This window comes from Moschus berezovskii, chromosome 1 (genome assembly GCF_049115385.1).
Source record: "Moschus berezovskii isolate FMDL1 chromosome 1, NW_MosBer_1.0, whole genome shotgun sequence".
Taxonomy (NCBI): domain Eukaryota; kingdom Metazoa; phylum Chordata; class Mammalia; order Artiodactyla; family Moschidae; genus Moschus; species Moschus berezovskii.
In genome coordinates this window covers 156,555,820-156,577,664 of record NC_142460.1, presented here as the reverse complement: position 1 = coordinate 156,577,664, position 21,845 = coordinate 156,555,820, and the positions used below count along the sequence as shown (strand labels likewise).

General features: G+C 39.8%; 1 protein-coding gene across 1 annotated transcript in view; it reads left to right on the top strand.

The window, feature by feature from the left end:
• PCCB (propionyl-CoA carboxylase subunit beta) overlaps nucleotides 1–21,845 on the top strand; it is a 95,321-nt gene that overhangs the window by 12,026 nt on the left and 61,450 nt on the right. Inside the window, exon 6 of the mRNA XM_055413258.2 lies at nucleotides 5,988–6,098. Within this exon, the coding sequence (XP_055269233.2) occupies nucleotides 5,988–6,098 (111 nt within the window). The remainder of the gene's footprint in view (nucleotides 1–5,987; nucleotides 6,099–21,845) is intronic.

The window sequence follows — 21,845 nt, the reverse complement described above, 5'->3', positions numbered from 1 at the left end:
TTATTGGGGGCTGAAAAGTGAAAGTGTTAGTTGCTCAGTCGTGTTTGACTCTTTGTGAACCCATGGACTGTAGCCCACCAGGCTCCTCTGTCCATGGGATTTTCCAGGCAAGAACACAAGAGTGAGGTGCCATTCACTTCTCCAGGGGATCTTCCTGGCTCAGGGATTGAACCTGGGTCTCTTGCATTGCAGGCAGATTTTTTTACCATCTGAGCCACCAGGGGCTTCCATTTGTGACTTTTCCAACTTAGTTTTGTAAAATGTTTTCCATTTTTGTGGCCACTGAAGTTTTAATTCTGTTGCAGGAAGGGGAACCCCTTCCAGGGCCTGAAAGTGGGCTCTTGTCAAACACTCACTGAGGGACACACTTGCTAACAAAGCAAGAGATTTTATTGGGAAAGGGGTACCTGGGTGGAGAGCAGCAGGGTAAGGAAACCCAGGAGAACTTCTCTGCCACGTGCTTTGCAGTCTCAGGTTTTATGGTGATGGGATTAGTTTCCAAGTTGTCTTTGGCCAATTTTTCTGTTTCCTGATGGCACACACATTTCTCAGCCAAGATGGATGCCAGCGAGAAGGATTCTGGGAGGTGGTAGGACACCTGGCACCTCCTTTTGACTTTTCCTGAACTCTTCTGGTTGATGGTGGCTTATTAGTTTCATGTTCTTTACCAGGACCTCCTTCATAAAATAACTCATGCAAATAGTTACTATGGTGCCTGGCCAGGGTGGGCAGTTTCAGTCAGTGTGCTTCCCCTAACAGTTCCATTTCTCTACAGTCACCTGGTGACCTGACAAAGATTTCTTTAAGTATCTGGCTCCTAGGAGATGAGAAGCCCCTTTAAATCCCATCTCAGCTGGGAAGTGGCTTTAGCCAGTCAGGGGTAAAACTGGGCTAGCCTCTGTGCTGGCCTCCCATTGATCAAAACCCGTGATCAGTAACCAAACCCACGAACCTGATTTTTGGAGGACAAAGCCCTTGTTACCCACCCTGACACCAGCTAGCCACTCTAGGAACCCAGGCTGCCACACGGTTGTAGGCTGTGGGAAGGTAGCTACTGAGATCTGGGACTCTTTACTGAAGTGCTGCAATGCTTGTACCTGGACACACCTTGAGCAACAAAATACAGAGAAACTATATGGCACTAAAAATAACTTCATGCATGGGCAGTCAGGACAAATCCTGGACAAAAGATGCAAAGAAACCAGAAACGCAACTGCTAATTCTAAGGAGCCTGGAGCAAAAGCAGGGTACTGTGTGTGCCCTCTGCACAGAACACTATCTAGGGGGTGGGCAAACCACCTAAGCCACTCCTCTGGTCTGACACCTGGACACACCCCTACCCTCACCCAATATAATGAACAAGCTCACTACCTGCCCTGCCTCCCAATTTGGGGAACCAGCAACCAAAGGAAACTTGTTTATTCTTGCTCCTCCCTGCTGAGCATGGGTTTCCCCCTCCCCCTGCCCACCCCAAGCCTCCCCTGAATTTCTTGTCTGGTCTCTAGTCAATTTCTGCTAATTAAGGAGGCCAAGAACTCTGTTGCAAGACTACTATGCTAAGTGTGAAAATTGACTGAAATTTGCCTACCTCTTTAGGAAGTCTTTCCTGGAAGCTACAAGTGTTCCCCTAGATTCCAGAGTTTCAAAAGAGTTGCTTCAGACAGTTCGGGCCAACTCCGTAGTTATTTTGGTGGTGGGATGGATTCCTTTTCTATAATCTTCTTTGATGTCACTCAAATATTAATGTCAAACACATATTTTTAAATGTACCTTTTCAGTTCCTCTAAACTTTTGGTACTGTATGAGTTTTTTAAGTGGTTACTCTTGTTGAAACTCAGCCTCTCTTCACAGGTGCCAAGTAGAAACACAGAGACAGAGTTTTGGGTGAAGTAGAAAAGACTCGCTTTTATTGCTTTTTCAGGCAAAGGGGCCAGAGTGGGCTAATGCCCTGAAGACTGTGTGACCCACCCATGGAAGTGGTAGTGAGGAGTTTTGTAGTGTTCAAGGAGCAGGGCGTGATCAGCTCGTGGACAGTTCTTGGATTGTTTGGCATCAAGGTGAAGTTTCTAGCATCATCAACAGTGGGGAAATTAACAAGATGGCTCCAATCAGGCTCTCTCATGCCATATTCTCACACCCTCTCACCCTATGTTCTGTGAATAATGTCTTTTCAGGGTTATGTAACAGCTGAGATCAAGTATAGCAATAATCCTGCCCACCACGAGGTCCTCGCTTGGCCACCAGCTACTGTTGGTCTATAAGTATATATAAGCTTCACCTGAAAAGCCCTGGCTGCTGGGGCGGCATCATGGTTATGTTATGTGAGATAATGTGATGACTTGGTTATGGCTATGTTGTGGCTGCTGCTACAGCTGCTGTGTCAGCTAGGAGAGAGGCTGTGTTATGGCTGCCGTGCCAGCCAAGAGAGCATAAACATGTCTGCAGTTCCTGTGGCTCCTCGTGTCTTCTTCCAGCCTCTTAACTTGCCTACCCTGGGTTCAGTGAACAGTGTGAACAGCAAAACAATTGGCATCATGAACAGGATCAGCAATACAGTCAACCTTCTGGTTTCAACCAGTCCAGGGTCTATGTTCCAGTGGTCAGCAGTTTTCATCTGGAGGGGGTCTGCTTCCTGTAAAAACAACTTAGGAATGTGTGTCAGGCGTTTATATCTTTCAGGAAACTGGCAGTTTGATGATTGTGTTATGTGGCAGAATTATAGTCTAAATTGTTACCAGTTCCTTAGCCCAACAGCTATTCTTTTTTTCTACATCTTCACATTTCCCACTTATTAACTCTTGAGTCAGCATTTTACTTCAAAAGACAAGGACATGGGGCTTGTACATGGTTTCAACTCTAAGGGTAATATGTAAGTTTATCTATTTCAAATTGATCCTGACTTAATTCTGGTAAAATATAGGAACTGCTCCAACAGAGCTCCATTTTTATCTTCCTTTCTTTGTGCTGTTATTGTTATAAGTCTATGTTTTATGCACCCTTGTTGTTTTAAAAGTACTAAGAGAGAGAACTATGTTTATGCAGTATTGTATATTTAACCGCAAATTTACTAGTTTTAGTGTTCTTACTTCTTGTGGATTTGAATTACCATCTGGTGGTGTTTTCTTTCACCCTGAAGGACATCCTGAGCTTGTGTGGGCAATGATAGAGCCTTGGTTAAGAATGCCTTAGATTCCCACTGTTCTTATCGTACAGTCAGCAGTTTTTCATTAGTAGACACGCCTCTGTTAATGTTTGGTTCAGTTTTAGAGCCCTGAAATGTTTTTGACAATTTAGTGATATTTTATAGTTGGTTTTTGGGGAGAGAGTTTTCTGAACTCTTCACTTTGTCATAACTGGAAACCTGTTCACCCAGCTTGATATTTTCTGCAGAATATGGACAGCTTTTCTTCATCTTTTTAAAATAATTGTGGTAAAATATACATAATAGAAAACTTGCTAAATTTAAACATTCATAATGTACAGTTCAGTGGTCTTGAATACATTCATGATTTTATGCACCTGTTATCATTGTCCATCTCCATAACTTTTAGTCTTTCAAAACTGAAAACCCATTAAACAATTACTCTCTGTTATCCCCTTCCCCAACCCCTGGTAATCACCGTTCTACTCTGTCTCTATTATTTTGACTAAATAGCTTATTTAAGGAAAATTGTACATCATTTTTTTGTGACTGGCTGAATAATATTCCACTGTATACACATACATTTTGTGTATCCATTCATCTGTTGATGGGCATTTGGGTTGATCCCACTTTTAGCTATTGTGAGAAATACTGCTATGTATGTGGGTGTAAAATTCTCTCTTTGAGATGCTGTTTTGCATTCTATGCAGTATATCCCCAGAAGTAGATATTGTGGGTTGGAAAAGAATTTCCTGACATGAGACAGACTGAGAGGAGGATTGAGTTTATTAGAGTGGGAGATGCTGTTATAACAGCGGCTGGCTCAAGCGAGAGCCCATGCTTTTTGTGGACTAGTAGCCAATAAGGAAATTGCACCCCACTCCAGTACTCTTGCCTGGAAAATCCCATGGACGGAGGAGCCTGGTAGGCTGCAGTCCATGGGGTCGCTAGGAGCCAGACACAACTGAGCGACTTCACTTTCACTTTCATGCATTGGAGAAGGAAATGGCAACCGACTCCAGTGTTCTTGCCTGGAGAATCCCAGGGATGGGGGAGCCTGGTGGAATGCTGTCTATGGGGTCGCATAGAGTAGGACATGACTGAAGTGACTTAGCAGCAGCAGCAGCAGCCAATATTTGTAACTTCACGACAAAGAAAATTCCTGCTGGAAGGGTGGCATTAGGTGATTGGTGAGGATGCTGTCAGGTGGTGAACAAGGTGGATATTTTTATCTTACATGCTGTCAGAGAACATGCCAGTTTAGATCGGAGTGGCTCTCGGCAGCAGTTGTTATGGGGCTCGGTCAATTCTGGAGATGACCTTGGTTGTGGGGCTCCACATCTATGGCCTTGGTACAAGGCCTTGCACCTGTGACCTTGCATAGGGCTCCACAGTAGACTTTCTGGATTGTGTGATAATTCTGTTTTAAAACTTTTGAGGAACCACCATGCTGTTTTTTGCAGCAGCTGTACCATTTTACATTCCCACCAGCAGTGCACAAGGGGCCCAATTTCTCCTCATCCTTACTGACACTACTTGTTTTCTATTTATTTTTAATAGTTGCTATCCTAATGCGTGTGATGTGGCATCTCATTCTAGGTTTGATTTGCCCTCATGCAAGTGATTCTGAGCTGGAGGGAGGGGCTTGCAACAATGAAGTGAAGTGCAACAACAATGGCTGCCTAACTTCCTAATTGCACCTCTGGTTAGAATCAGCAACTGACCATCAGAGCATAGGTTTCCAGTATTTGGAGGACAGAGTCCTTTTTGCCTTCGTCTGGGTAAACTGTTCCAGGAAAACATGCATAGGTACATGTGCCTCATGGCTCGGGGTAGGGGCTGGGTAGCTGCTGTGCTAAGAGCTGAAATTGAAATGAACCACAATTTGCCTTATTAATCTTCCTCTGGAAGTTAATAACCTTCAGTAGGGTCTGGAGTTCCACAAAGTTACATGAGGCAGATTCTGCCAGTGCAGTTTTTGTCTAGGTGGGGTGTCAGATTCCTGGTGCTTCCCACTCAACTATCTTCCCAGAATCCTCTCTATAGATCCTTTTTGTGCTGTCCTGAGCTATGTCCTATGAGTTACAAAAATTGGGCTCAGACCCAGGGCAGGGCTAAAAACGGACATACTTCTCTTAAGCTGACATGGCTCAGGGAAGGATAGAAGCTGGTCATTGGCCTCATATCTTGTCTGGGTCCTCCAGCCCCCTGGGAAATCATGTTTTTCCCAAAAGATGTCCTGAGGGTTGGCTCTTCACAGCACCGTTGTCCCTGTGGAGCCCTTCTGGCTCCTGCTGCCTCCTTATTGCCCATTTGCTTTGTCTAGGGGAGGGCAGACATTGAAGACTCAGGGTAAAGTAGCACTTAACCTCTTTATCTTACCCTATAACTATTAGGTATCCTCTGTGTGGAGTGGGAAGGGGCTCCAAGTAGAAGTCAAGGGTCTAGGATAAGTGTTGGCCCTGTGTATTATGCCTAAGGTTTCCATTCATTCTTCCAGCCAGCATTGTACAGACAGAGGCTCTGGCCTGAGGTGTGTTTAGAGGTGGGGTGAGAGTGGTGGGGTCCTCTCTGAGTTCATGTCCGGGTGGAGCTTTTTGGGGAATGAATGCCCTGCCAAGGAGAGAAGACGTTATTTGGTCCAGAAAGTAATATGTCAACCCTCTCACCAGTTATGGGGAGAAGATCCCATATACAGTTTTGGAAGAAACTGTACAGATGAGTTCTCTTGGATAGAATTTCTCTGAATAAAAGCCAAATGTACTTTCATTGTTGCCTCTGTCTTTCTGCAGATAATGCCTTGAACACCTCTGTAACCAGATACCTTTGCTTTCTCTTTTGGCAGAGGAATGTCACGGCATCTGGAGTCATCCCTCAGATTTCTCTGATCATGGGCCCTTGTGCTGGTGGGGCTGTCTACTCCCCAGCCTTAACAGATTTCACGTTCATGGTGAAGGTAAGAAAGAAATGCCTGGTTCTCCTGCTCTTTGAGAGTTATGCAGCACCTCACCTGCAATAGCAATCATTCCTGGCCCAGATCTGGGTTGTTATCTATACAGTTGTATTAACTTTCAATGTAGTGATGATAAAATCTTGGTAGGGAGAAAGTTTTGGCATGAAAACTGCAGCTTGTGTGGATTCAGTGGCAGAACGTGCTTGTGTGCTTCATTGGTGGGTGATTTTACTTGCTGATATAAATTGCAGATGATTTTAGGTAATCGAAGGATTCTGTCCTCTGCCCAGACAGGTGATTATTTACTGGATTCTATTAGAAAGTTTCTCATGGAAAACTTTTCTGTAATCTGTTTCATTGAGAAGTTGTTTCTTATGTTCTGCCTTTATTTCTTCAGCTCTTTGCCATTCTATTATATTTTGTCTATAATGGTAATGTTAAAATCTGATTTCTAGCTTCATTGTGCAAGTTACATATCTTTATTACTGATTTAGATGACTTGATATTTTAAAATGATTTTGGGGGACTTCCCTGGCAGTTTAGTGGTTAAGACTTTGCATTCCAATGCAGGGAGTTTGGGTTTGACCCTTGGGTCAGGCAGATCCCCTAGAGAAGGGAATGACAACCCACTCCAGTATTCTTGTCTGGAGAATTCCATGGACAGAAGAGCCTGGTGGGCTGTAGTCCATGGGGTATAAAAGAGTCAGACATGACTGAGCGACTAACATACTTTTCTGGGAGCTAAGCTCCCATAGTCCTCATGGCCAAAAAACCAAAACATAAACAACAGAAGCAATATTGTAACAAATTCAGGAAAGACTTTAAAAATGGTCCACATTATAAAAAAAAGTCATATAAATGGAATCATACAATATGTAGCCTTTGAAAAAAATAAGCCTATTTGAAATCATATGTGTGTAATAACCCTTACCCTGATACTTAAAAAAGTCTTTTCTCTTAAAATATTTTTAAACATAATGAGCAATAAATGTCAAGACAAATTAGTGTGCAAAATGAAAGAGAATCATCCAAGATGAAAACAGTGTAAACACAGGGAGCATACATAGGAAACACTTTTCTCTTTGGCATTAGGAATTAAGGTTTAGCAGAGTCCTTACCCCTTAACTATTTTTTCTTAGTGATGGATTAAAAACAACCTAAAAGTTCAATGTTCAGTTTAGGGCTTTAAAAATTAAGATGACCATTTCCCTTACTTCCTGAACAAAGTGGGATTCCTTGAACTTTGCCCACTAAATCTGTGTATGCCATACCTACCTGGTGCTATCCTAATTGTCTTCCTGCGTGGTAGGAATGGAGGTGTGGGGTCAGTTCCTCTGGCTAAAAACCTCCTTACTTACATGATGGGATTTTAAAACATTTTCCCCTGTTTTATTGAGATATAATTGACATATAACATTGTTCTGGTTTAAGGTGTACATGTTGATTTGATACTTACATATTGCAAAATGATTACCCCAATCCAGTGCCATTCCAATTTTGTGATGATAACATTTAAGATCTACTCTCTCAGCAATTTTCCAGTATATGATATGATATTTACTGCTAGCTAACCACATGTTGTACAGTAAATCCCTGGAACTTATTCATCTTATAATTGGAAGGTTGTATCTTTTGATTAACATGCCCCCCCCCAACTTGGTAACCACCATTCTTTTTCTACTAGTTCAGCTGTTTTAGAGTCCACATATAAATAAGATCATACAGCATTTCTCTTTCTCTGACTCATTTTACTTAGCAGATGCTAAGCAAAGTGCCCTGAGGTTCTATTTGTGTCACAAATGGTAGGATTTCCTTTTTTATCATGGCTTAATATTTCTCTGGGTGTGGTTGTGTTTATGTATGTGTCACATTTTCTTTATTGATATGCATATCCAATGGATAATGCTGTGTATATATGTATGTGTGTCACATTTTTTTTAATCCATTCATCCATTGGTGGGCACTTAGGTTGTTTCCGTATTTTGGTTATTGTGAATAATGCTGTATTGAACATGGAAATGCAGATATTTCTTTGAGGTCCTGATTTGATTTCCGTTGGATATATACCCAGAAGTGAGGTTGCTGGATCATTTTATAGTTCTGTTTTTAGCTTTTTGAGGGATCTTTCCATATTTTTTCTACAATGGCTGTATAAATTTACATTCCTACCAATGTGCACGAGTGTTCCATTTTTTCCCACATCCTCATTAACACTTGTCATTTCTTGACTTTTTGGTAATTGCCATTCTAACAGGTGTGGTTTTGTTTTGCATTTCCCTGATGATGAGTGATATTGAGCATCTTTTCATGTACCCATTTTTATATTCTCTTTGAAAAAATACCCGTTCAGATCCTTTGCCCATTTTTTAATCAAAAAAATTTTGCTGTTGCTTGAGTTCTCTATATATTTTGAATATTAACTCCTTATTAGATATATGATTTGCAGATACTTTGTCCCATTCAGTAGGTTGCCGTTTCATTTTGTTGATTGTTTCTTTGCTCTGTAGAAGCTTTTTAGTTTGATATAGTCCCACTTACTAATTTGTTTTTAAAAATTCATTTATTTATGGCTGTGCTGGGTCTTTATTGCTGTTCTAGGTGCGAGGGCTTCCGTAATTGCAATGTGTGGGCTCTAGAGTGCTGGCTCAGTAGATGTGGTGCATGGCCTTAGTTGCTTGGTGGCATGTGTGATCTTCCCAGACCAAGGATCAAACCTGTGTCTCCTGAACTAGCAGGTGGTTTGTTTGTCACTGAGCCACTTATTTTGCCTCTGTTGCATCCCCTTTTGGTGTCATACATAAAATTATTGTCAAGAACAGTGTTAGGGAATATTTCCCCTGTGTTTTTTTCTAGAAGTTTTACAGCTTCAGGTTTTTAAGTTGTTAATTCATTTTAAGTTAGGTGTAAGATATGGGTCCAAGTCCAGTTTCACCTTCTGCGTGTGGTTATCCAGTTTTCCCATAGTAAATTTATTGAAGAGACTACCTTTTCCTCACTGAGTATTCTTGATTCACTTGTCAAGGATTGATTGACTGTATATGTGAGTGCTTGTTTCTGGGCTCTTGATTCTGTTCCATTAGTCTGTGTTTCTCTTTTTATGCCATGACAGACTTCTGTTGAAAAATGCCATTGCAGTTTTGATAGGAGTTGCATTGAATTTATAGATGGCTTTGGGTAGTATGAACATTTTGACAATATTTTTATCCGCAAACATGGGTTCCCTGCCCCCATTAATTTGTGTTGTCTTTGGTGTTTTTCATCAAAGTCCAATAGTTTTCAATTTCTTGGTTAAATTAATCCCTAGGTATTGTAATGTTCGATTGTGAATCAAACTATTGTGAATAGGCTGGTTTTATTTCTTTCTCAGACATTTTGTATATAGTGTATATTTTGTATATAGTATGTAGAAGTATAGCTGATTTCTGTGTTGACTTTGTATGCTTTGTCTTTTATTCCTGTGTTTTCATCCTAAGTAATTCCATTCTTCACTGGTAAAACTTTAATACCTACGTATTAGCACCATCTCCTCTTTCTCATCCTCCACAACTAATCATTAAGCCTTAACCAGTCTGCATCTTAAACTGCCCATGTGTTTAATGAGAGTACAGTAAAAATGCTAGCAGATTCTCTTTTAAAGGACTCAGTTCAGTTCAGTCGCTCAGTCATGTCCGACTCTTTGCGACCCCATGAATCACAACACTCCAGGCCTCCCTGTCCATCACCAACTCCCGGAGTTCACTCAAACTCATATCCACAGAGTCGGTGATGCCATCCAGCCATCTCATTCTCTGTCGTCCCCTTCTCCTCCTGCCCCCAATCCCTCCCAGCATCAGACTCTTTTCCAGTGAGTCAACTCGTCACATGAGGTGGCCAAAGTATTGCAGTTTCAGCATTAGCATCAGTCCTTCCAATGGACACCCAGGACTGATCTCCTATAGAATGGAGTGGTTGGATCTCCTTGCAGTCCAAGAGACTCTCAAGAGTCTTTTCCAATACCACAGTTCAAAAGCATCGATTCTTCGGCGATCAGCTTTCTTCACAGTCCAACTCTCACATCCATACATGACCACTGGAAAAACTATAGCCTTGACTAGACGGACCTTTGTTGGCAACGTAATGTCTCTGCTTTTTAATAGACTATCTAGGTTGGTCATAACTTTCCTTCCAAGGAGCATCTGCAGTGATTCTGGAGCCCAAAAAACTAAAGTCTGGCACTGTTTCCACTGTTTCCCCATCTATTTCCCATACATTTATATACTTGTGCAACCATTACTACCAGAAATTTTTCATATCTACCACAGCTGAAACTCTGTACTCATTAAATGTCAGTTCCTCATTCCCCACTCCCAGTCCCTTTCTATATCAGAATTTTTGGACTCATACAATATTTGTCTTTTTGTGACTGGCATATTGCGGTTAGTATGTCTTCCCAGCTCATGCATATGGTAGCATGTGTCAACCTTCCTTTATAAGAGTGATTGTATTCCTTTGTATCTACTGCTATATTTTGTTGATTGATCTGCCAGTGAACATGTGTGCTGTTTCCACTTTTTGGCTATTGTGAATAATTCTGTAAAAAACATCAGTGTATATATATCTGTTTCAATCCCTGATTTCAATTCTTATGGACGTATATTTAGGAGTGGAGTTCATGGGTTCAGTTTGGTTCAGTCGCTCAGTTGTGTCCAACTCTTTGTGACCCCATGGACTGTAGCACGCCAGGCCTCCCTGTCTATCACCAACTCATGGAGTTTACTCAAACTCCTGTCCATTGAGTTGGTGATGCCATCCAACCATCTCATCCTCTGTCGTCCACTTCTCCTCCTGCCATCAATCTTTTCCAGCATCAGGGTCTTTTCAAATGAGTCAGTTCTTCGCGTGAGGTGGCCAAAATATTGGAGCTTCAGCTTCAGCATCAGTCCTTCCAATGATTATTCAGGACTGATCTCCTTTAGAATGGACTGGTTGGATCTCCTGGCAGTCCAAGGGACTCTCAAGAGTCTTCTCCAACACCACAGTTCAAAAGCATCAATTCTTGGGTGCTCAGCTTTCTTTATAGTCCAACTCTCATGTCCATACATGACTACTGGAAAAACCATAGCTTTGACTAGACAGACCTTTGTTGGCAAAGTAATGTCTCTGCTTTTTAATATGATGTCTAGATTGGTCATAACTTTTCTTTCAAGGAGCAAGCGTCTTTTAAATTCATGGTTGCAGTCACCATCTGCAGTGATTTTGGAGCCCCCCAAAATAAGGTCTCTCACTGTTTCCACTGTTTCCCCATCTATTTCCCATGAAGTGATGGGACCAGATGCCATGATCTTTGTTTTCTGAATGTTGAGTTTTAAGTCAACTTTTTCACTTTCCTCTTTCACTTTCATCAAGAGGCTCTTTAGTTCTTCTTCCCTTTCTGCCATAAAGGTGGTGTCATCTGCATATCTGAGGTTATTGATATTTCTCCCAGCAATCTTGATTCCAGCTTGTGTTTCATCCAGCCCAGCATTTCTCTTGCTGTACTCTGCGTATAAGTTAAATAAGCTGGATGACAATATACAGCCTTGATGTACTCCTTTTCCTATTTGGAACCAGTCTGTTGTTCCATGTCCAGTTCTAACTGTTGCTTCCTGACCTGCATGCAGATTTCTCAAGAGGCAGGTCAGGTGGTCTGGTATTCCCATCTCTTGAAGAATTTTCCACAATTTATTGTGATCCACACAGTCAAAGGCTTTGGCATAGTCAATAAAGCAGAAATAGATGTTTTTCTGGAACTCTCTTGCTTTTTCAGTGATCCAACGGATTTTGCCAATTTGATCTGTGGTTCCTCTGCCTTTTCTAAAACCAGCTTGAACATCGGGAAGTTCACAGTTCACATACCATTGAAGCCTGGCTTTAAGAATTTTGAGTATTACTCTACTAGTGTGTGAGATGAGTGTAATTGTGTGGTAGTTTGAGCATTCTTTGGCATTGCCGTTCTTTGAGATTAGAATGAAAACTGATCTTTTCTAGTCCTGTGGCCACTGCTGAGTTTTCCAAATTTGGTGGCATATTGAGTGCAGCACTTTCACAGCATCATCTTTTAGGATTTGAAATAGCTCAACTAGAATACCATCACTTCCACGAGCTTTGTTCATAGTGATGCTTCCTAAGGCCTACTTCAGTTCGCATTCCAGGATGCCTGGCTCTAGGTGAGTGATCTTAGCATCGTAATTATCTGGGTCATGAAGATCTTTTTTGTATAGTTCCTCTGTGTATTCTTGCCACCTCTTCTTAAAATCTTCTACTTCTTAGGTCCTTTCCATTTCTGTCTTTTATTGAGCCCATCTTTGCATGAAATGTTCCCTTGGTATCTCTAATTTTCTTGAAGAGATCTCTAGTCTTTCCCATTCTATTGTTTTGCTCTATTTCTTTTCACTGATCACTGAAGAAGGCTTTCTTATCTCCCCTTGCTATTCTTTGGAACTCTGCATGCAAATGGGTATATCTTTTCTTTTCTCCTTTGCCTTTACCTTCTTTTTTCAGCTATTTGTAAGGCCTCCTCAGACAACCATTTTGCTTTTTTGTGTTTCTTTTTATTGGGGATGGTCTTGATTCCTATCTCCTGTACAATGTCATGAACCTCCATATATAGTTCTTCAGATACTCTATCAGATCTAATCTCTTGATTCTATTTCTCACTTCCACTGTATAATCATAAGGGATTTGATTTAGGTCATACCTGAATGGTCTAGTTGTTTTCCCTACTTTCTTCAATCTAAGTCTGAATTTGGCGATAAGGAGTTCATGATCTGAGCCACAGTCAGCTCAAGTCTTGTTTTTGCTGACTGTATAGAGCTTCTCCATCTTTGGCGGCAAATCATATAATCAATCTGATTTTGTTATTGATCATCTGGTGATATCCACATGTAGAGTCTTCTCTTGTGTTGGTGGAAGAGGGTGTTTGCTATGACCAGTGCATTCTCTTGGCAAAATCCTATTAGCCTTTGCCATGCTTCATTCTGTACTCCAAGGCCAAATGTGCCTGTTACTCCGGGTGTTTCTTGACTTTCTACTTTTGCATTCCAGTCCCCTATAATGAAAAGGACATCTTTTTTGGGTGTTAGTTCTAGAAGGTCTTGTAGGTCTTCATGGAAGTGGTCAACTTCAGCTCCTTCAACATTACTGGTCGGGGCATAGACTTGGATTATCATGATGTTGAATGGTTTGCCTTGGAAACGAACAGAGATCATTCTGTTGTTTTTGAGATTGCATCCAAGTACTGTATTTCAGACTCTTTTGTTGACTGTGATGGCTACTCCATTTCTTCTAAGGGATTCCTGCCCACAGTAGTAGATGTAATGGTCATCTGAGTTAAATTCACCCATTCCAGTCCATCTTAGTTTGCTGAATCCTAGAATGTCGATGTTCACCCTTGCCATCTCCTCTTTGACCACTCCAATTTGCCTTGATTAATGGATGTAACATTCCAGGTTCCTATGCAATATTGCGCTTTACAGCATTGGACTTTGCTTCTGTCACCAGTCATACCCGTAACTGGATGTTTTTGTTTTGGCTCTGTCTCTTCATTCTTTCTGGAGTTATTTCTCCACTGATCTCCAGTAGCATACTGGGCACCTACCGACCTGTGGCGTTCATCTTTCAGTGTCCTATCTTTTTGCCTTTTCATACTTTTCAACAAAATGGTAATTCTGTTTAATATTTTGAGGGAACATCACACTGGTTTTGCACAGTGGCTGTACCATTTTACATTCCCACCAACAATGCACAGAAGTTCCATCTTCTCCACATTGTTGCCAGCACTTGTTTTCTGTTTTGATGATAGCTATCTTAGTTTGTGTGAAGTGATATCTCATTGTGGTTTTCATTTGTATTTCCTAATATAATTAGTGATGTTGAGCCTCTTTTCATATTATTTGCCATTGGTAGGGGCTTCCCTGGTAGCTCATTCGGTGAAGAACATGCCTGCAGTGCAGGAGATGTGGGTTTGATCCCTGGGTTGGGAAGATCCCCTGGAGAAGGAAATGGCAAGCCACTCCAGTATCCTTGCCTGGAAAATCTCACGACATAGGGGCCTTGTGGGCTGCAGTTCATGGGGTCGCAAAGAGTTGGGAATGACTGAGCAACTGATACGTTCACTTTCACATATCTTTTTTGGAGATGTCTGTGTCTTCTTGATTGGATATTTTTTTGAGTTATAGAAGTTCTTTGCATATTCTGATATTACTGCTTAACAGATACATCTTTGAAAATATTTTCTCCTGTTCTGTGGTCTGCTTTTTTAGTGTTTTTTGCACAAAAGATTTTAATTTTGATGAAGTCTGTGTACTTTTGTTATCTCTGCTTTTGTTGTCATACGTGAGAAATCTTGCCAAATCCAGTGTCACAAGAGTTTCCCCTTTTTCTTTTCTGAGTTGTATAGTTGTATAGTTTTAGCTCTTATGTTTTGAATTAATTTTTGTATATGATATAACCTAAGGTCCAATTTCATGTTTTTGTATGTGGATATCCAGTTTTCCCAGCAATATTTTTTTTCATTATAGTTTATTGTAGGATATTGAATTTAGTTTCCTGTGCTCTACAGTAGGTCCTTGCTGTCCTGTTTTATATATAGTAGTGTGTATCTGTCTGTCCCAAACTCCAAATTTTTTCCTCTCCCTACTCCTTCCCCTTTGGTAACGATAGGCTTGCTTTTTGTTTCTAGGGGTCTGTTTCTGTTTTGTAAATAAGTTCATTTGTATCATATTTTAGGTTCCACATATAAGTAATATCAGATGATATTTGTCTTTCTCTTAATCCCTGGTGACTCAGATGGTAAAGAATCTGCCTGCAGTGTAGGAGACCCAGGTTTGATTCCCGGGTTGGGAAGATCCCCTGGAAAAGGAAATGGCAACCCACTCCAGTATTCTTGCTTGGAGAATTCTAATGACAGAGGAGACTGGCAGGCTACAGTTCATGGGGTTTCAAAGAGTTGGACTCGATGAGTAACTAACTTTCATTTTCTTTGGTTCACTTGGTATGATAATATCTACATACATCCATGTTGCTGTAAATGGCAATTATTTTATTCTTTTATTTATTATTTATTTTTAGTAAAAAAAATTTTGGCCATACTAAGTGGCATGTGGGATCTTAGTTCTCCATCAGGGATTGAACCTGTGCCTTTTGCAGTGGAAGCATGGAGTCTTAATCACTGGATCACCAGGGATGTCTTTCATGCTTTTTTTATGGCTGAGTAGTACTTGCCCTGGAGAATCCCAGGGACGGGGAAGCCTGGTGAGCTGCCGTCTATGGGGTCGCACAGAGTCGGACACGACTGAAGCGACTTAGCAGCAGCAGCAGCAGCAGTATTTTATTGTATATATGTAGTACATCTTCTTTATCCAGTCATCTCTTGATGGACATTTAGGTTGCTTCCATGTCTTGCCTGTTGTTAATAGTGCTATTATAAATACTGGAGTGCATGTATTTTTTCTGAATTAGAGTTTTATCTGAATATATGCCCAGGATTCCAGCATAATGTTGGATTCCAGCACCATTTGTTGGAAAGACTGTTCTTTCTCCATTGAATGGTCTAAGGATCATTGTTGAAAACCACTTAACCAAGTATGGAAGGGTTTATTTCTGGGCTAATTATTCTGTTCCATTGGTCTGTATGTCTGCTTTTATGCCAGTTCCACACTTTTGATTTTTATAACTTTGTAGTAGGTTTTGAAATCAGAAAGTGTGAGATCTCCAACTTAGTTCTTTTTAAAAATTGTTTGACTGTCATTCTTTTATTGCATCAATTGAGATGGTTTGGTTTTTTTTTTTTCCTTCATTCTATTAAGGTGGCATATCACATTGATTAGTTTTTGTCTGTTGACCCATTCTCAAATTCCAGGAATAAATCCCATTTGATTATAGTGTATAAACCTTTTAATGTTCTCCTTTGGTTACTGCGTATTTTGTCCAGGATTCCTATGTCAATATTCGTTATGGATATTTGTAAGTAAAAAAATATATCTTGTTTGACTGCATGCAGAGTCTCTTGAGGCTCCACATCAAATTTAGGATGGATTTTTCTATTTCTTCAAAAATGTCATTGGGATTTTGATAGGGATGACATTGAATCTGTACATTCTTTCTGGTAGTTTTGACATCTTAACAATATTGAGTCTTTCAATCCACAAACAGTGGTCTTTTCCATTATGTTTTCTTTAATTTCTTTCAGAAATATTTTGTAATTTTCATTGTACAATTTTTCTTTTTTCTTTTTTTTTTGCCTTTTTGCCTTATTCCTAAGTGCTTTATTCTTTTAGAAGCTGTTGTAAATGAACTTGTTTTTGTAACTTCCTTTTCAGATTTTTCTTTGTTAGTGTACAGAAATGCAACTGATTTTGATGTGTTAATTTTGTATCCTGCAACTTAATCTGTTCATTCTAACTTTGTAATCTTTAAGATTTTCTGTATATAAAATCCATGTCATCTGCAAACAGATAATTTTATTCTTTCTTTCTAATTTAGATGCCTTTTTCTTTTTTTGGTTGTTTTGATTAGGTCTATGTTGAATAGAAGTGAGAAAACGGGCATCCTTACCTTGTACCTATTCTTAGAGGAAAGCTTCTAATCTTTTACCGTTGGGTATGTTAGATTTAGGTTTTCCGTATATGACCTTAATCATGTTGAAGTAGTTTCTTTCTAGTTTTCTGAGTATTTTTATCATTAAAGAGTGTTGAATTCTGTCATACTTTTTTTGCATTGAGATGATCATGTAATTTTTTTCTTTGTTTTTTGTTAATGCGGTGTATTACATTGATATTGGTGTGTTCAACCATCCTTATATTTCAGGAAAAAATTCTTCTTCGTTTTGGTGTGTAATTCCTTATAAAGTATTGTTGGATTAGGTCTGCTAGCATTTTGTTGAGTATTTTTACGTCAGTATTTATATGGGATATGGATCTGTACTTTTCTTGTAGTGTCTTTGTCTGCTTTGGTATTAAGGTAATGCTGGGTGTCATAGAATGAATTAGGAGATATTTCCTCCTCTTCAGTTTTTTGGAAAGAGTTTGAGGGGATTGGTGTTTAATCTTTCTTAATATTTGGTAGAATTCAGTGGTGAAACCACTTGGTCTTGAGCTTTTATTTGGGAGGTTTTTGATTACTGATTGAGTCTCCTTACTAGTTACAGGTCTATTCAGATTTTCTACTTTTTCATGATTCAATCTTGGTAGTAGGTTGTATGTTTCTAGGAATTTGTCCATATCATCTAGGCTATCCAATTTGTTGGTATAGAATTGTTCATAGGACTCTTATAATCTCTTTATTTCTGTAGAATTAGTAGTTATGTTTCCACTTTCATTTCTGTTTATTTTTTTTAAATTTTTTTCAATTTTATTAAAATATAAAGCACAATGCCAAAAACATTCAGTTCAGTTCAGTTCAGTTCAGTCGCTCAGTCGTGTCCGACTCTCCGCGACCCCATGAATCACAGCACGCCAGGCCTCCCTGTCCATCACCAACTCCCAGAGTACACTCAAACTCATGTCCACAGAGTCGGTGATGGCATCCAGCCATCTCATTCTCCGTCGTCCCCTTCTCCTCCCGCCCCCAACCTTTCCCAGCATCAGAGTCTTTTCCAGTGAGTCAACTCGTCGCATGAGGTGGCCAAAGTATTGCAGTTTCAGCTTTAGCATCAGTCCCTCCAATGAACATCCAGGATTGATCTCCTTTAGAATGGACTGGTTGGATCTCCTTGCAGTATAAGGGACTCTCAAGAGTCTTCTCCAACACCACAGTTCAAAAGCATCGATTCTTCGGCGATCAGCTTTCTTCACAGTCCAACTCTCACATCCATACATGACCACGGGAAAAACCATTGCCTTGACTAGATGGACGTTGGTTGGCAAAGTAATGTCTCTGCTTTTTAATATACTATCAAGGTTGGTCATAACTTTCCTTCCAAGGAACAAGCGTCTTTTAATTTCATGGCTGCAATCAGCATCCGCAGTGATTTTGGAGCCCAAAAAAATAAAGTCTGACACTGTTTCCACTGTTTTTCCATCTGTTTCCCATGAAGTGATGGGACCAGATGCCATGATCTTTGTTTTCTGAATGTTGGCAGTTAAAATTTCACCAAATGAAAAAATACTATAGAATACACAGTTGTAAAAAGCTACATTAAGTTATTTTACAACTGCCTCAACCACTCCAGTGTTCTTGCCTGGAGAATCCCAGGGACGGGGGAGCCTGGTGGGCTTCCGTCCATGGGGTCACACAGAGTTGGACACGACTGAAGTGACTTAGCAGCAGCAGCAGTAGCAGCAAGCTGCAAAAAAGAAAAAAAAACCCAGTGCCATACCTAGGTTATCCCTCTCTCAAAATAATGCCATTTATGTTATAAACCATGAGCACCCCATCAAAAGATGGGAACTGCTTTTGTTAATTCATATATATATATATATATATATGACTGTATCACTTTGCTACCTGAAACAAACACAACACTGTAAATAAAATGTAGTACAATATAAAATAAAAATAAGTAACAGACCTTTGGGGCTTTACACTGAGTTAGAGTTCCTATCAGAGGGATAACAGCACCACAGCTGTACTGAATCCTCATGAAAGAGGCACACAAATGACTGGATTACAAGAGTTACAGGAATGAGAGCTGCTCACTTCCCAGAAACTACAGCTCACAGAAAACCAACAAAGGCACGAGATACAGACCATTCACTTATGAATGTGTAAAACTCAAGAAAGTCCACATTATTCCTATAACATGTTGAAAGTGCTTCAGAATGTAAAAAAAAATTTTTTTTGTCTTGGGCAGCACTGGATATTCATTGCTGCATGTGGGCTTTCTCTAGTTGTAGTGAGGTGAATGGGGGCTACTCTCATTGTGATGGGTAGGCTTCTAATTGCAGTGGCTTCTCTTATTGAAGAGCACAGGGTCTAGAGTGTGCATGCTTCAGTAGTTGTGGCTTCTGGGCTCTAGAGTGTGGGGTCTATAATTGTGTCAGGGATCAAACCTGTGTCCCCTGCATTGGCAGGTGGATTCTTAACCACAGGACCACCAGGAAAGTCCCCCTACTTTCATTTCTGATTTTAGTAATTTGAGTCTCTTTTTGCTAAGTATTGCTAAATATTTGTCCATCTTGCTAAATATTTGTCAATTTTGTTGATGTTTTTGAAGAACCAACTTCTGGTTTTACTGATTTTTTTTTTCTCCATCTTTTTCTGTTTTTCACTTATCTCAGTTCTAATATTTATTTCCTTCCTTCTGCTCTTTAGGTTTAGTTCTTTTTCTCTGGTTAAGTTCCTTAAGGTGTAAAGTCAGGTTCAGAACTTTCTTAGTGTAAGTGTTTACAGCTTTAATTTCTCCTCTTAGCACTGTTTTTGCTGTATGTCATGAATTTTTGTATGTTTTCATTTCTTGATATTTTTTAATTTCCCTCGATTTCATCTTAGTCCATTGGTTGTTTAAAGAGTGTGAGGTTTAACTTCCATTTATTTGTAAGTTTCTAGTTTTCTTTCTGTTTCCAGTTTCATTCCATTGTGATTAAACAAGATAGTTTGTATGATTTCAGTTTTAAAAATTTATTAAGCTTGTTTTGCATATGACGGTGGGAGGAGACGGGGACGACAGAGAATGAGATGGCTGGATGGTATCACTGACTCGATGGACATGAGTTTGAGTGAACTCTGGGAGTTGGTGATGGACAGGGAGGCCTGGCGTGCTGTGATTCATGGGGTTGCAAAGAGTTGGACACGACTGAGCGACTGAACTGAACTGAACTGAACATGTAGTCCATCTGATGTAATACTTTTGTTTACCAAGCAGATTCCAGTTCAGTCAGTTGTCCCAAAAACTTCCTTTGTAGCATATTCTTTAGTACAGGATCCATTTCGGGATCTCGTATTGCATTTAGTTGTTATATTGCATTAATTTCCTTTACCCTGTGACAATTCCTCAGATTCTTTGTCATGACATTGAAGGCTGCAGAATGAATTATTTCATAGATGGTTGCTCAGTTTGGTTTTATCTGGCATTTCCGCATGATCAGATTCAGATTAGATATCCCAGTCTGTCTACTACATTAGTGATATTGTATCCTGCTTAGATGATCACATCTGGAGGCAAGTGGTGGCCATCTGCCCTTCATTGATGATATTAATTTGATTGTTGTTGAGGTGTTGTCTGGTTTCTCCACTGTGTAGTTACTGTTTTTCCTTTGTAGCTGATTCTCACTGGAAAGATGCTTTGAGGCCATATAACTGTTCCACGTTATACTTTTGCTCCTTGATTAATATCTATTGATTATTCCTGTCCAAACCAATCTTTACAAGATGGTTATTTTCCAGCTCCACCACTTGCTTCATATTAATTGACATTCTACTTTAAGGAAGCCCTGCATTTCTTGGGCATTTGTTCATTTCATTGACTTAATATAGGTTCATGGATTTCAGATTTTACTGAGTGGTTTATAACCGATTACTATCATTATTTTGATGCTCAAATCGTCCTTACCTTAGCCAGTGGGAGTCCCTGTAAGCTGGCTTCTGTGCCCTTTTGTTAGGAGAACCTGTGTCAAATGAATACTTTATGGATAGTGTGTTTAAGTTCTTGAACTTTTTCCAACCCTGAAGTCATGAAGATACTTTCTGTTTTCTAAAGGCTTTTTTTATTTTGTGTTTTATGTTTTCATCTAAAATTGAAGTGGCTTTTACACATAGAGGCTAGTGTGATTTATTAAAAATTTTTTTTTCCAATACAGGTACCTAGTTGACATAGAGCCTTATATTGAAAAGAACATTGTTTCCTGCTCTGTAATGTCATTTGTGTCACGAATCAAGTGTCCATATATCAAGAGTGTTTATTGCGCTTTCTCAATCCGTTTGCTTATCTCTGTGGCATTCAATGACAATGGCTTTATAACAAATGCTAATATCTAGTACAGCAAGTTGTTCCCCCTTATTTTCTTTAAGTTTTATGGATATGGGATATTCTTGACCCTTTGCATTTCCACATATTTTACAACTTTGAGATATAATCGATGTATGGTGAACTGCACACATTTAAGTTGTGTAATTAAGAGTTTTTTGATGCATGTTTATAGCCATGAAGCTATGACCACAATTAAGATAATGAATATAGCCATTACTTCCCAAAGTTTCTTCATGTATCATTGTAATTCATTCTTTCCTACCTCCCAGCCCTGTCCTCAGGCTCATATGCTTTTTATCACACTAGATTAATTTGCATTTTCTAGAATATTATGTTGATATAAACAGAATCATACAAAATGACATTTTACAAAATAACATTTTGTATGTACAAAACATATACCAAAAGTATGTACTTTTTTTTTCATTTACAGTTTTCTAAAATTTTATTTTATTTTATATTTGACTCCACTGAGTCTTTGTTGCTGTGCACGAGCTTTCTCTAGTTGCAACAGGCAGGGCCTATTCTAGTCATGGGTGTATGCTTCTCACTGTGGTGGTTCTCTTGTTGCAGAGCATGGGTTCTATGCACGTGGGTTTCAGCAGTCGTGGTGCACGGGCTTAGTTGCAGGACTAATCTTCCGGGACCAGGGATTGAACCTATGGCCCCTGCATTGGCAGGTGGACTCTTAACCACTGGACCACGAGGGAAGTCCACTATGTAGTCTCTTTTTGTTTGTTTTGTGGCATGGGGCTGGTTTCATTCACTTAGGATAATTATTTTGAGATTCACTTGTCGTTGGATTTGGGCTGTTACTAATTTTTGGC